The sequence below is a fragment of the Falco naumanni genome, chromosome 5 (assembly GCF_017639655.2).
Source record: "Falco naumanni isolate bFalNau1 chromosome 5, bFalNau1.pat, whole genome shotgun sequence".
NCBI lineage: Eukaryota > Metazoa > Chordata > Aves > Falconiformes > Falconidae > Falco > Falco naumanni.
Window position 1 is genome coordinate 860,938 of NC_054058.1, and position 14,536 is coordinate 875,473.

Consider the following 14,536-nt stretch of genomic DNA (forward strand, 5'->3'; position numbering starts at 1 on the left):
TCGGAGGCGGGACGTGCCGGGCGGGGGCTGCGAGGTGGCCCCGGCGGGAGATGGGCGGGGCGAGGCTGCCCCGGGGGTGGGGCGAGGTGGGCACTGCCTCCTCTCGCGGACCAATGGGGCCGCGCTGCCCGGGGCGCGGGAGATTTGAATCGCGGCGACCGGTGGGCCTGGCAGCTGCGCGGCTCGGCGCCCGCCGCCATGGGGGTCTCCGGCAGCGCCCCGGCCAGCCCCGCCGCCCCGCTCTGCCGCCCCTCGGCCCACGTCAGCGACCCCCGCTCCCCCAGCGCCGGCATCTTGCGCACCCCCATCGAGGTAGGCGCCCCCCCGCCGGCCGGCCGCCCGTCGGCCCTCGGCGGCCTGGGCCTACCGCCCCGACGTGTGCCCTCTCCTCAGGTGCTGAGCTCCCCGCTGGGCAGCCCGCAGGCCGGGCCCGCCGAGCCGCTGCCGGGCACCGGCCAGGGCCGGGACCCGCGCTCGCCCACGCCTGGCATCTTCCGCACGCCCGTGAGGACCCTGTCGAGCGGTGAGTGAGGCCGCCGCGGGAGGGTGGGGGGGGCGGCCCCGTGGGACCCGCTGCCTCACCCCCGGCCCGGCCCTACCTCCCTGGCAGGCAGCCTGGACAGCCTGGTGAAGCAGCTCAGCGAGGCCTTCGGCGTCGGGGCCGCGGCCCCGGGGCCGGCGCCGCCGGGAGAGGCCTGCCCCGCCGCGGAGTCGGCCAGGCGGAGCTCCCTGCCCGCCGGCGGCCCGAGGCCGCCCGCCTGCCTGGGGGCCGAGGCGGGCAGGCCGCCTTCCCCCAGCGCCGTCGCGGTCTGGCAGCCCCGCCTGGCCGGGCCTGGCTTCTCCTCGGGTAAGTGCTCGGTGCGGGGGTGGTGCCCGTGCCTCCCCCGGCCTGCTCGCTTACAGACACTCCCCGGCCCCCATCCCCCAGTGCCCCTGCCCGCCCCCGGGGCTCTGCGGCAGGCCCCCCGGGACTGCCGTTCTACCAGCTGGTGTTGAAAAGCAGCCCTTGCGACTCGCAGCCAACGCGAAGGGGTAAATGTACGGCTCCGAGAGGTAAATGGCAGCTCTTCCTCCCTGGGACGGGTTTGTGACTGGGGGGGCTGGGCCGGGGTACCTTCCCTCCGGGGAGCCAGGCTGGGGAGCAGGTGCTGACAGAGCTGGTGCCTCAGGGAGCTCTGTGCTGGACATTCCTCCCAGCAGGAGGAGAGGCAGGGAGCTGGGACGCTTCAGCCTGGAGGGGAGGAGGCTCAGGGGAGACTTCACCAACACATGTGAATACCTGGAGGGAGAGCCAGGATCTTTCCAGTGGTGGGACCAGAGGCAGTGGGCCCAAGTAGAACACAGGAGGCTCCATCCGAACACCAGCAAACACTTTTTTTCCACTGTGAGGATGACTGAGAGGTTATGGAGTCTCTGTTCTTGGAGATGATCAAAAGCCATCAGGATGTGGTCCTGGAGGGCAGCTGGCTCCAGGTGGCCCTGCTAGAGTGGGGCAGGTTGGGCTAGATGTCCTCCAGAACTTACTTTGACCTCAGCCTTTCTGTGATCCCTGTACCTGGGAGCCCTGGGGTAACAGTCTCTGCTGTGCAGGCAAGCAAGCTAGGTCATAGAGGCCAAGAGGCATTTAAAATCAGGGACACTCTAACTTTGTCATGACACACTGATGTGTTTCCTCCTGTTACTAGGGGGCAAGCCTGTAAGACGCAAAACCAACAACAAAATCATGGCAACATCTGGTGGAAATGGCCGTTCTCCCCTCAGCATCCTGCAAGATGATAATTCCCCCAGTGCTACTGCCCCTCGCCAGGTAAAGCTTAATGGCTCGTACTGTGGGAGGGAGAATGGGCTGACACGCTACCCCCCCCGCCCCAAATTCTCAGATTTCTGTATTTTGTAGGGCCCCAGTTTGGAACTGTAGCTTCCTATGCCTGTAGAGCCTGGTGACTTCATGGTATTTTTCTGTTGGTCAGTCTTGCCCCTGGATGCCTCCAAGTCTTGTTCACTGTCTGTACCTCTGGCCTTACCGTGATGTTGCCTGCTTTGGTGCATGCTTCCCCTTTAGGCTCTAGAACAAAGTCCATCACTCCTAAACATTGTTACAAGAGATCCAAAACTGAATGGCCTGAAAATGGGCTAGGTGTTTGACTGGGAATTGGCTAACCCTCAATTAACTTCTGTTTTACATTGAATGTTTGCGGGTTTTTTCTGCTTCTCTAGGGTAAGAGGCATGTGTTGGGAGAGAACCTTGGGGAGAAGAAGGAAGTGACAGTGGATCTGAGCAGGAGCCTCAAATCTGGGAACTGTGCTTGGAATGACTTGAACAAAGAGAACCAGCAGTGTCCTTTTGTGGAGAACTAGATATTTCCTTTTCCAGGATCTTGCTGTAACTTGCTTCTATGTTTTGGGAGCCTTCTGGGGTGAGAAATCCTGCAACAGACTGAAACTCCAGACTTGAGGTTATTCTTGACTGTCCCTGTTGGGAAAAGAACACTCTCCTGGCTTTGCATGTCTTATGTATAGTACAGGCTTCGGCTCTTCTGTTGTATATTGGCCGTATTGACTTACTGTAGAGTTCTTATCTGTAGCAAATAAATTTGTGTTGAACCTTTGCTGGCTGTATCTGTCCTGATAGGACAGTAGGTGACCTCCTCACACACACACTTGCCCAGTACAACGTTTTTGTTGGTGACAAGGGTACAGGAACAAATAATTCAGCCTTCCATTAGCCCTAAAACTCAGCTCTGTTCCCTGCCTGTAACACGCTGTGGTGGAGCTGTGCTGGGAAGGGTCTGACCTTGAACCCATGTGCTACAGAGTGGGCTGGGAAGCTGCAGCTCTGTGGGAGCCTGATGGATCTAGCGTAACTTCTGGAGTTCTGCACCTGTGCTGGATTGAAGCTAACATATGCAGAGGACTGTAGCCTGTTGCAAGGGTCTGGTACGGAGGGTGAGTTCTAAACCAAGATAAGATAGTATTGTCCATTAATATCTTGACCTTCTGTTAAGTTGCTACACCTTGTGGACCTTCAACTCTTCCTAGCAGAGCCTTGGCACCCCAGGATGTTGCTATGAGGCAGCAAGTGGCAGAGAGTCTGAATATAATGGCTGTGACCTGTAATTGAGCTCAAACCTCTCAGGTTTGCAAGGATGCATTTTTCAGCTCTCTGTTCCCACTCCTGGGCAGCAAGGCTTAGGGCTAACGGCCTCTCCTCAACTAAAATACAGGTGGGGAGTGCACTCCCCGGGGGGGTTCAAGGCAGAGCAGGGCCTGTGGGTGAGATGTTCTCTGGACAGGGCTAGCAGGCAGCGTTCATGGGAGGGGAGTTACGTTTGCAGTAGCTCATAGCAATGCTGGAAAGAACACAGCCTGCGGTGCTTATGTGAGCTTTCTTTATTTGCCTGGGCTATGAAGTTCTATAACAGGCTCGGAAAGAGGGGCTGATGGCTACTGGTTTAGACAGGGTCACCGCACAATGCAGGAGTGAGGCAAAAAGAGAAGGAACAGCAAGAAGCAGACAGTAAGTAAGAATAATATATTCCCTGGTACTCTGGCAAGTCTGAGGGCTACCTCTCCCCCATTTATGCATAGACAAGACTTCGAGCTAAGTCTTCCCCAATGGAAAATGAGCCCAATTTACATTAACTTTTTGTCTGAGGTTGCATAATAGAAATCTCAAGCCCAGTATCTCTCTGAGGTTGTCTGCAGGGCTATGGGACAGCTGCACAGAGAAGCTGGCTGGAGTTAAATCAGGGACAGAGCTTAGCCTGGGACAGAGGTGTTGGATGAAGGGTCCTCTGAAGGATGGCCATCAAGGTGGGTAGAGATGTTTGAAGGAAAATGCAGGGTGTCTGAACTGCACTGTAAAATCCTGAGACATAATGAACAATGTCTTGCAGGTCTTCAAGCCTGCACCAGGCTGGAAACTGCTGGTTAGAGGTGGAGAGAAGGGCCAGCGCATGTGCGCTCCTGCTCCCCAGCTCCCTCTGCTCCTGCTCCCCAGCCTCTCCTTTCCCTTTCACTCTGGGAGACCCCTACAAGTGACCTGTGTCTAGAGACAAGCGGGAGTGGTAGGTAGGCATTTCTGTTGTGCTCAGCTGACGATGCTGCTTGCACGGGCTCAGGCTGCGGGCTGTGCTTCCGCTGCTTGTTCCCTCTCTGTCACCGGCCTCAGTTCCAAACCTTGAGGAAGCTGTCCCAGGAGCCGGTGGCAACAGCCATGCCATCTGCTGTCACCCCCAGGCAGCTCACTCTGTTGTCGTGGCCCGAAAGGATTCCTACAAGGTGGGAAGAACAGAGGTCAGGAAAAGAAGTGGGGTCTGGGGAGACAAAAGGGTTAACTGTGCTGAGGACACACATGGTGTACCTGCTGTGTGCCCATACCTGTTGGCTAATGAAAGCAAAGGTGCAGAAGGGGTTTTGTGTGGGGCATGAACAACTGCCTGTGGGGCCAGCCAAAGCACGCTGGTGGGAAGGGCTGGCTGCACCCTTGCACCCTGGGGCACGGCAGGACTCAGCAGGGACGGCGTCCTTGCTAACACTGAGGAATAGCAATGCCATTGGGCTGTGCTATAGATTTTCAGAGGCGCTAGGGGCTACGTCTGAAAGAAAAATGGTGCTCAGGTGTAGTCTGTGTGTGAGCATCCCGGACTACCCAAAGATGCTGGATGGAAGCCCAGGTCCACGCTCAGCTCGGTGCCCGGCTGCCAAGTGGCACTGTGAGTAGCTGGAAGCCACCGTCCAGGCTAGGAGAAAGTTAGGAAATACTACTGGTGCTTACGAGTTTTAACTAATAGGAACCTTAATGCTCTTTCCCCCCATGAAACAATGATGTTGTTTAAAGGCTTGGCTTCCTTAACATTAAAACCAATAATTCTACACAAAAGAGTTATACTAGCTCTGGTGTGCTCCCTTGAGTGTGAGGAAGCTCTGCTGGGTTTCAGTCAGTACAGGGTGTGTCCCTCGGAAAAAAAATAAAATCCTTTTTCTTGCCTTGGTAGGGACGGAAGACTTTGCAGGGAACAAAAGAGGGACCTCAGGAGCCACTCACCCACACGCTCTGCTTTCAGGGAGTCCCAGATGTTGCAGTTGAAATCATCGTATCCAGCAAGCAAGAGGCGCCCGCTGCGGGAGAAGGCGACTGATGTGATTCCGCAGATAATGCTCTCATGAGAGTACACGATGAGCTCCTGGTCTGCTCGGAGGTCGAAGAGACGGCAGGTGGCATCATCTGAGCCGGTGCAGATGGCTTCACCGTTCGGGAAGAACTGAGGAGGGCACACGCCGGATTTTAATTAGGTTGTGCCTTACAGCCTTCCTCAAGTCTTCACCTCCCTGCTAACCACCAGGAAGCCATGGAGGTAGGAAAACCCAGTGGGACAAGCCACTGAATCATAACATTTCAGTCTGCTGAAAGGGGAGACTGATGCTTCTCCTCAGACCTAGTAAACCCTGTCTACCTCAAGAAAGCCAGTGACCTAGGGCTTAGACCTACTGCAAGATGGCCCAGTGCTCGGGGAAGGTTTATTGTCTCTTTAGCTCCAGCTGTTAGTTTGGGGCTTGACAAGTGTCCACCCGCTGTCCCCCGATGGGGTCTGGCATGATTCAGAGCTAAGAGCTTGCCTCTGTTCGATCCTTACAACCCAGCCTTCTCACACCTTTTCTGTGTCCTGTGCTCTGAGGAGCAAAAAGAGGCTGCTCAGGAGCAGGTATGGCAGAAAACCATAGGGCTGGCAGGGTGGCCAGGGGACAGGTGGGAAAAGCTGTGTTGACTGAAGGTGGTGGAGGGGGGCTGAAGCAGCAGACATTGCAGGAAGCTGGCAGGCTCATTTGGCTCCCTGTGCTGTGTCAAACCAGCACATTTCTTGTCCTGCCACCTCTAGGGCTCCCAGTTTGGATCCCTGCCGCCGAGGAGGATAGTGCCCCCAGATGCCTGTGCTGCCCTCTGTGGAGATTTCACCCCATGATCCCAAGTTCCCAACTCTGCTGCCCAGAGCTGACTAAGACTGAGTTAGGGATTCCTGCTGCCTGGCTTGCAGCTTGCGGCAGGGCTCCTGGAGCGTGCCTGGAGCGTGGCTCCCGCTGGGAACAAAGCTGCACCAGCTCCCGTGGCAGGGCGCTGAGCCCCGCAGACCGTGGTGCGCGGGCCATGGCCGAGCAGTGCTTTGAGTCAGACCTGGGTGCTCTGGTGCCCGGGAAGAGCCAGCCTCCCAACTTCAGGGAGCTCAGGCCCTCCCCGCTTCAGGCTGGATCATAGGGCCAGGGTCTCCCAAGACCCTCGCTCCCCACGTGACTGTGACTTCTTCCAACCTTGCCCCCAGACCCTGTTTCGGAGCTGGTCTACCCTCCGTTTCCCTTGCCCGCCCAGCATGCGGACAGCATACGCACGCAGATGGCGTTGATATCGGACTCGTGCCCTGCGAAGGTCTGGCGGCAGGTGCCCTCCCGCACGTCCCACAGTTTGGCAGTAGCATCGCAAGCCCCAGAGATGAAGAGTTTGAAGTCCGGGGAGACGGCCAGGCTCATGCAGTCTCCAGTGTGACCCATGAACACAGTCTTCTGCTGCCCCGTCTCAATGTCCCAGAGCGCGCTGTGGGGAAGGAGAGGATCAGAGCCAGGCCAGGCAGAGCAAACCCGCCACTGGGCTGAGACCTGTCCCCCCCGGCAAGAGGAGAGGAGCCGGGGCCTGGGTACAGCACGGGGAGAAGGGGGAGCAGGGCAGAGCATCGCTGTGTCAGCTGGGAGCAGCAGGCGGCACCTGCTCGGCTGCTGCTGCTGTTTCCTCTGCTATAGCAGAGGCAGGCTGAGGCTGCGGGTGCGTCGGTTTGGCTGCGTTCCCGTAACCCCTACGACTGAAGGGAATGTTGAGAGAGGGTAAGAGGGACCCGCAGGCGAATGGCTGAAAAAGGTTCTGCCCTGACCCGCGCCCGTAGGATGCACGGGCTGTGCTTGCTGGGATCCCACATGGCAGCCAGGCAAATGAGCCCCGTTAAGCCTGATCTTTGATGGAAGCGCCACATCCTGACCCGTCCTTAGCCGAGAGGTTCTTCCAAAGGAGGTGCTGGGGTTGGGGGGTGGGTAAGGGCAGCGCTCGGAGTCCCAGCACCGTGAAAGCCAGGAGCCAAAGGTTCCAGGCACTGGCTCTGCGGGTGTCCCTTGCACAGTGGTCAAGACCTGAGATGTGGAACTCGTACGTGGGCTCCACATAAATCTGTGATGTTTTCTGTCCCGGGGTAAGTGACTCTGTGCTTTGTGAGCGCTGACAGCGTGGTCCCTACTGCTCCACCCACAGACCCACGTCTTGACCTGGCCTCAGCTGGGAGAAGAAGCCCCTGTTCTGCCATGGGAGGAAGAACAGATCCGGCTGCCTGAGGCGCTCACTGCGGCCCCCCGTGCAGAAGCAACTCGTCCTTAGCAGCGGCGTGCTGCAGAGCGAGAGGACTGCGCCTGCTGCTGCGCCTCCGCGAGCCGGGGGTCATGTCACCAGGATGCAGAAGATAACACTCACCATGTGGTATCTCCGGAGCTAGTCACAATATTGTTATCATCAAGAAATCGGCAGCAGGAGAGGTAACCTGGGAAGCGGGAACAGGCAGATGTGAGGAACGGGGCAGGGCTGGAAGAGGGAGGCTCGGAAGCAGAGGGTGCGCGGGCTGTTGGCAGGCAACGCGCACCTGTATGGGCCGAGAGCTCCCTGCTCACTTTGACGTTGCCTTCACGAGTCTTGAGGTTGTAGATGGAGCACATGTTGTCGAGGCCCCCGCAGGCCACAAAATTGCCTGAGGGGGCATAGGCACAGGTCATGACCCAGGACGAACGCAAAGGGATGGCATGAACCTGGGAGGACAAGAAAGCACGTTGGGACTCTGGCAGCAGAGAGGGTGGGGCAGGGGTGCCAGCGCCCAGGGGACCCCCTCCAGCACCCGCTGCTGACGCCCACCTTGTTAGTTGTGTACGTGTCCCACACAATCAGCTTCCCATCTTGTGAGGCACTGACCAGAAGTCTGCAAGAGAGGAACAAGATGCTGTTAGCAGCTCTCTTCTCATCAGAGCCTCCTGGCCCCTCGCACCCCTGTGCTGCTGCCCCACCGGTCAGCAACATCTTTCTCACTTGGAGTCTGTGGACCAGTGCATGGCGTAGATCTTGGCCAGGTGCCCACGCAGGGTCCTTCGGGTCCGCATCTGGATGCGGCCAACAACCTCCATTCCAGACACAATCTGAGGAAAGAGCCGGGGGAGAGAAAGATCTAATCTTGGACTGGCAGGAGCTTTACTGTGCCCCACATCTCTGCCCCCTAACTCCACTTCCCAACTGGAGAGAGTTCCCCTGGCAGTGGTGCTAGCTGACCCCCCCCACGGTCACTGCCCAGCCCGCCCTGCCCCTCACCTGAGCGAGCGTTGTGTCTGCACACGCCTTCCGGGCATCCTGGAGAGGAGACAAGAGCAGATGAGACACAAAAAGCTGCGTGTTGCAGTCAATGGCAAGCGAACTTCAGGGGCGTAGCCTGGGGGCTGCTAGAAGTAGGAACTGTGGCCAACATGGGGGCTCCTGGTCTGTGACTAGGGCACCTGGGCACCACTCAGACATGGGGAGGGTGAGCCAAAAGCTGCCCAGCAGCCAGTTCCCCATGCCTCACCCTTTCCATGGATCCTCCTGTCTGGCAGAACACCAGACGGGGGGCCCTGGGGACACACGGCACTCTTTGTCCCCCTGCAGACACGACACCAGTGCCCGCTCTTCTCTTCCTTCCCCTCCCACTGCTCCCCCACCCCCAGCGAAGATCTCCATTGGCATTTAAAGGGCTGTGCAGAACTGCAGAGGGCCCCAAGGATGTAGGTGGAGAAAGATCAGCTCCCAGGTTGTGGCTGAGGAGGAAAGCCTGGGCACGGGCGGGGGTAGATGCTCTCTCAGCAGTTTCATGACTGTTGCCAGCATTACCGCAATCTGCTTCTTCAGCTGCTCAGCCTCCTGCTTCATCTGTTCCATTTCCCCCATCTTTCTGACCTAGGGGTGGCTCCTCCACGTGGGGCAGCCTTGGTTCTGGGGAGACAAACCAAAGGAAGAGGAGTGAGGTGGGAAGGGCACTAATACAGCTGCTCAGTTGTGCAGACATAGGCATCTCTGATAAAGGCTTGAACCGCTTTAAGCTATTCAATAACCAGCTATCAAACAGCTGATTAAGGCTTGGTAATGTCATGCTGTAGCTGGTCAAAACCCTCAGCACTGGGGAAGATCGTACTGGGCCTGATCAAAGGTCCATTTAGGTTTGGATCCTGCTTACACGTACCCTGGGAAGCTGAAGACCTCCAGAGCCTCTTGCTGAGATTCTGGCCACACTTGTTACTTCACCTCTTTATTTTTCAATCTCCCTATTCCAATTCCTAGCAAATCCCTGGGTCGTCTTCATTGGCTTCTCCCTGTCCATGGCCAAGCTGTCCACCTCGGCTCTGGGAGGAGGAAACATGGCAGGGGGAGCCCAGTGACTATTTCCTATGATTTGTCCTAGGCAAAGCATCACCAGGCAGTGCTTACTGCCTCTTTGACCATCAAGGAAATCTGAGGGCTGCTGAGGTGCTCTGTCAGGGTTCCCTTCATGTTTCTCATTAAAAAAAAAAAAAAAAAAAAGGAAAAAAAAAAAAGGAAAAAAAAAAAAAAAGGAAAAAAGATGTCTAGGGAAGGATCTAAGAACATAACCAGGTAATGGTGCTTCAACTTTCCTGGTCCCAGCTTTTCACTGACGTCCAAAGCCAGAGGCAGTGTTACTATATGCAAGTCCTTGACGGACTTTTCCTCTGTGCATTCATCCACACAGCTTTTGTGCCCATGTCAAAGTTTAGCATCCTCGATGCCCCATGGTGGTGACTTCCACAGCTTAGTGGCAGCTCTGCAGAGAAGTTCCTGTTTCTGTTACTCCCAAATGGCACTAGTTCCACTTGGTGGTCCCTAGCTTCTTAGGGGGAAGAAAGGGCAAATGACTGGTCTGTACTCACCCTAGCATTGTGCAGTATTTTACCAATCTTTGTCATATCCATCCTCATCCATCTCTTTTCCAGACTGCAGACCACACTTAGTTATTCCTCCCATGTAAGCCATTATATTCTACTACCTCTGTTGTTCTCTAAGTCCTTTTGACTTGTTTATAGAGTATAGAGGATTGTGGAGAGAGCAGCGAACCAGAACTGTAATCCATATTCAAGATACAGGTGCACCATACGATTATACAGCATCTCTGTTTTTGTTCTCTTTTTTCTCATTACATACACTTCAAGCGTCACTAGTGATTCTGGCTTCTCCCACTCCTGTAGACAGATCTGGTCTTTCATTGCTTCAATCCTTCTCCCAGGTAGGTGTGAGTGTCCAGATGTGCTCCAGGTGTTGTTCTTCATTAAAACCAGCGCTTTGCCCCAAGGCCAAGAAATGCTCCAGCAGCTTCTGCAGAATTTCTCCTAGTCCCTGTGGGTCATGTCGCCTCCATCCCCTCTGGCCTTTTTGCTCAAAGGCTTCATTTCCTCCAGCCAAGAGGGCTCTGGGTCCTTCCATGCTAGGGGCAATCACAGGCAGATCGCTCCCAGGCCCCACCTTTGCTCGCTGCTTTGTAGAGCAATTTGGGTTTTCCCTCCAGGACCCCTTCCCCTGAGCATCCCCGTGGCCTCCAGGCAGAGTGAGCTCCTGCTTAGTCAGTGACTCCTGTGGCGTGGCTTTGTGTGTAGCAAAGGACAGGGAGACACAGGTTCCCCCTGGGCCCTGGGAGGCAGAGCTTGCTGCAGGGGGAGGCTAGTTCAGGCTGTACTTTGCAGGGGAAGAGCAGTACCTGCTGCCTGCCAGCCTGGACGGAGCCGCAGCGCTGCTGCCTCCTCCTTGCCCCCTGCCCATGGGCTGGACCCGGTGCTGGCCCGGTCTGCTGGCCCCTGCACGTGGTGAGGGACCTGCAGGGGAGCCCGGGGACTACCAGAGCCCACAGGCATGTGCCACAGCAGTGGCCTGGGGCTGCCAGCCTCGGCTATGCAGAAGGATGAGGACAGACCAGCACCTGAGCTGGGCCCTTTCCACTTTTTTTCCCTTCTCTTGTTTTGGCAGAACAGTGATGACCATTGTTCCTAGCAAGGCTGTGCCTGGCTGGGCGATGCTGGCCGTGAAAGCTGCCTGCCTGAGCTTCTCCATCTCTCAGCTGACCGACAGAGTGGGGAGATGCTGGGGAGGCCTGGCAGCTTTCAGCAGGAGGCTGCATGCCCTCCTCACCCTGTGGCACGTGCCCCCGGTTTCGGTGCGCAGTCAAGCTGTGGAGACCACGTCCCGCTCCGGTCGCTGCCTACCAGCACGCCAAGCAGCAGCTCTGAACTTCCAGCCACCCTGGGGAGACCAGCCCTACCGCTGTGGTCACACCTTCCCCTTTCTCAGTTTTCCCTAGGACTGATCCTACCTCCCCTCCATCAGCCATGGGTGTCAGATCGCCTTTTCCTGCAGGGCCACCTCTTCCCTCCAGCTCTCTCCTTCCAGTCTCCTCAGCTCAGTCCCCAGGCTGTTCTTTCACATTTGGCCATCTGAGACCACTGTCCCTCCAGCCACCCTGCTCTGTCTCTGTGGACTTCTGTTTCTGCCCACCCAGACCTGCGTGGAGATGGGAGCCTCATTCTCTCTTCCAGCTGCTGCCCCAGGTGACGCCAGCTGCACATGTCCTCCTTGTTACCCATCAGACCCCCAGTCTTCCTGGCAGCTCTCCTCCTGCTTTTTCACTATTCTCTTCCCTTCCCCGGGTGTTTCTTTCTCAACTCTGGCCCTAGCACGGCAGCAATGGTTCCCAGGTGGTGAAGTTGCACAACCAGATGAGGGGCTTTCGGAGCCGGCAGGCAGATCAAATGGCAGGGGCACAATGTCGGGGACGGATAAAAAGGGCTAAATATAGAGAAGGTGCAGCTCAGGTTCAGGACTCTGTCCGAACCTTTAAATCCCTTAGAGGCAACACTCTAAATGAAGTTGGGAATTGTTCTCATCCTCAGAAGGACAAGGAGCCATAGATAAGTGATAATAATAGCTCCAGCTTCGCCTGTCGCCTCCACCAGGCATGTCCCAGTGCAATTTGTGGAGAGTGAGTTACCTGGTCCCCAGTGGAGAGCAGTGCCTCCCAGGAGGACCACGGTGGGCGTGCAAAAGAGCAGCTCATCATGGCCATGTAAATTTAGGACAGGAAATGGGGGAACCAAATGTGGAGGAACAGAGGAAAGGGGAACGGACTTTGGGAGTCTGGCCAAGGCGTATTCCTGCTGTGACCAGCGGAGCCTTAGGGATACACATTTCTTGTGGATCCACGGATCAGCTCGCAGTTGCTCGTGGTAGTGGCCCAGCCTGGTTTTAGTGGGAAAGGCTTATAACTGGTGCATGCTCAGTGCTTTCTGGAAGCAAGGGCTCTTCCAGGTGGATGCTACGCAGTAGAGGAAATCAGTCCTTAGGTACCTTTGCAAAAGCAATTCACCACCACAAGCCCAGCACTGCAAAGAGCTACTGACAGGAGGACCCTGGCACCAGCACCAGTCTAGAGTCGTGCGTCCTACGAGCATCACTGAGGAGCATGGCGCAGCCAGAGCCTGGGCTTAGTCGGTTCACGCCAGCCCTCTTCTGAGCTCTGCCTGGTCTGAGCTCACCCAAGTTCACAGTTCTTGGCTTTTGAGACCATGTTTCATTTCTTCTGCTCTCCAACATGACAGTTCTTCCCCCTCCTGCCTTTTCTGACAAGCTTTCTGGAGGCACCTGCTCTAGCATTCCTGCCTGTGGGCAACCAGAGCTCTCCCGACCCCCTGGGTGTCTGCCCATGGCAGACCCAGCGCCTCTGCTGCGGTGTGAGCCCGAGGGGGACCTGGGATCATCTGCCTTCTGCCTTTTGCTGCCACACAGTGACTTTTCAGGGCAGTGGCTGTCCCCCTTGCCCCATGCCATGGCAGGGGCCCAGCCTTCACCCCAGGGACTATCTTACCAAGCCACCTTGTAGGGACTGGGACGCAAGTGGTGGGTGGGAACAAAGCCAGGGTGAAGCCCTTTATTTCCTATCCTCCAGGTAGCTTCCCACGCACGGGGGAGGGAGTGACCCCCCTGTGGGATACGAGGAGAGGGCTGGAAATAGAAAAGGGAAAGAAAGGTGCAGGAGGGAGGACAGAGTATTACTAGGCAGCATCCTTGGGTCTCTGTAATCCCTGGCTGGCTTCGTATGCTTGCCCTGGTCACCCTGGGCTCCTTGCAGAGCCGGATACAGAGATGATCCCCCTCTCCTGCGACGGAGATCAAAGGCCAAGGTAAAATTATCCTGCTCTGCTCCTTGCTTTCTGAGGGCGCCTTCTCCATCCAGAAAAGGAGCCAGCTGTGGAGGGGTGCGCACAGGGGCACACCAGGAGTGCGGGACTGTGCCTGGTCCCACAGGGGAGGTGTTACCCTCCTCTTCCAGTCTGGGGAGATCTACCTGCCAAGGATTGAACCAGCAACCCCATCCCAGTCCAAAGCCCCTCATCATTGTAACGACATCTCAGCGCTAACCCCAATTCCTTCCTCACCGCTATCTTGCCTCCCCCATCCCCTGATGGGATCAGCCCTCGTACAAAGGCTTCCCGTAGGCTCACACCAAGAAACGCAGGGTCCCAAGTACCAGGCTCACCAAGGTGACCTGAGGTACCACAACAAGGCAGCATCCTTACCAGGATCCGTAGAGCGAGGTGTGCTGCAGTCCCCCCTGGATGGGACCCTCACAGCCTTCCTCCCCAGCCGAGAACAGCTCCCCGCCAGCCAGAAGCCCCTCGTCCCTGCGTGGCCTCCAGTCGGTCCTGTCCGTCCACCCGGCGAGTCCCTTGCTCCCTCTCTGCTCCTCAGCCTCTCCCAGGACTGATCTCCCCATGGGGAGCTGGAAGGCTGTGGACGGGAGGGGTTGGGGGAGGGCTGATTCCAGGAGCAGCGTCAGGCAAATTAAATCAGACACCAGAGACTTGGGGAAATCGGATTGGGACGTAATGCAAAGCAGGTGGATGGGGAGGGGTGAAAAAAAGAGTAGCACGCTGCTCCTGAAGGGAAAGAAACCATCACAGTTGGATTTGACTCACTCTGTTTATATCAGCAACAAACTAATAAAGCAAAGATTAGCCAGAACAGGCTAGGATTATCAGCCACTGGGGCAGGGCTTGCTGCACCTCACAGTCCACAGGAATTCCCGTTTTCCTGGGGACAGCATGCCACTCGTGTCCTGGGCAGAGCGGGAAGAGGGATGGTGCTACCCACGGTGCCTCTGCCGAGGGAAAACCAGTGGCAGAGCTGGGGTCACACCCCCCGCAGCAACAAGCTGGGCTCTGCATGGGGGAAACCGAACCGGGCACAGGGGCCAGGGGTGGCAAAAGATTTGGTGGCATGCCTTTTGGCAGCCACTTTAGTGGGATGCTCTGAGGGGATTATCTTGGCCTCAATCTCTTTTAATCTCTCCCACGGCTTTGGCCCAAGCCCGAGATAAATACCTTTTAACGGATCTCATCTGACGTCAGGAGGCCATCAGTCTAATCACCCCAGCCA

The 14,536-nt window shown here is 56.8% G+C and overlaps 2 protein-coding genes across 2 annotated transcripts; one reads left to right on the forward strand and one right to left on the reverse strand.

Annotated features, from left to right (window-relative positions):
• Positions 1–141: 141 nt before the first annotated feature.
• On the forward strand, positions 142–2,609 carry CDCA3 (cell division cycle associated 3). The gene is made up of 5 exons (XM_040593895.1): positions 142–312; positions 394–523; positions 611–847; positions 1,686–1,807; positions 2,218–2,609. The coding sequence occupies exons 1-5, from the start codon at positions 199–201 to the stop codon at positions 2,356–2,358; spliced, it is 744 nt and encodes a 247-aa protein (XP_040449829.1). The 5' UTR covers positions 142–198; the 3' UTR covers positions 2,359–2,609.
• A 766-nt stretch (positions 2,610–3,375) lies between these two features.
• Positions 3,376–14,154, reverse strand: GNB3 (G protein subunit beta 3). The gene is made up of 10 exons (XM_040593888.1): positions 13,678–14,154; positions 8,936–9,037; positions 8,384–8,422; positions 8,108–8,214; positions 7,937–8,000; positions 7,671–7,833; positions 7,505–7,571; positions 6,385–6,586; positions 5,048–5,264; positions 3,376–4,274 (listed from the first exon to the last, which is right to left on the reverse strand). Exons 2-10 carry the CDS (start codon positions 8,990–8,992, stop codon positions 4,168–4,170), a joined length of 1,023 nt encoding a protein of 340 aa, XP_040449822.1. The 5' UTR covers positions 8,993–9,037; positions 13,678–14,154; the 3' UTR covers positions 3,376–4,167.
• Positions 14,155–14,536: the final 382 nt, after the last annotated feature.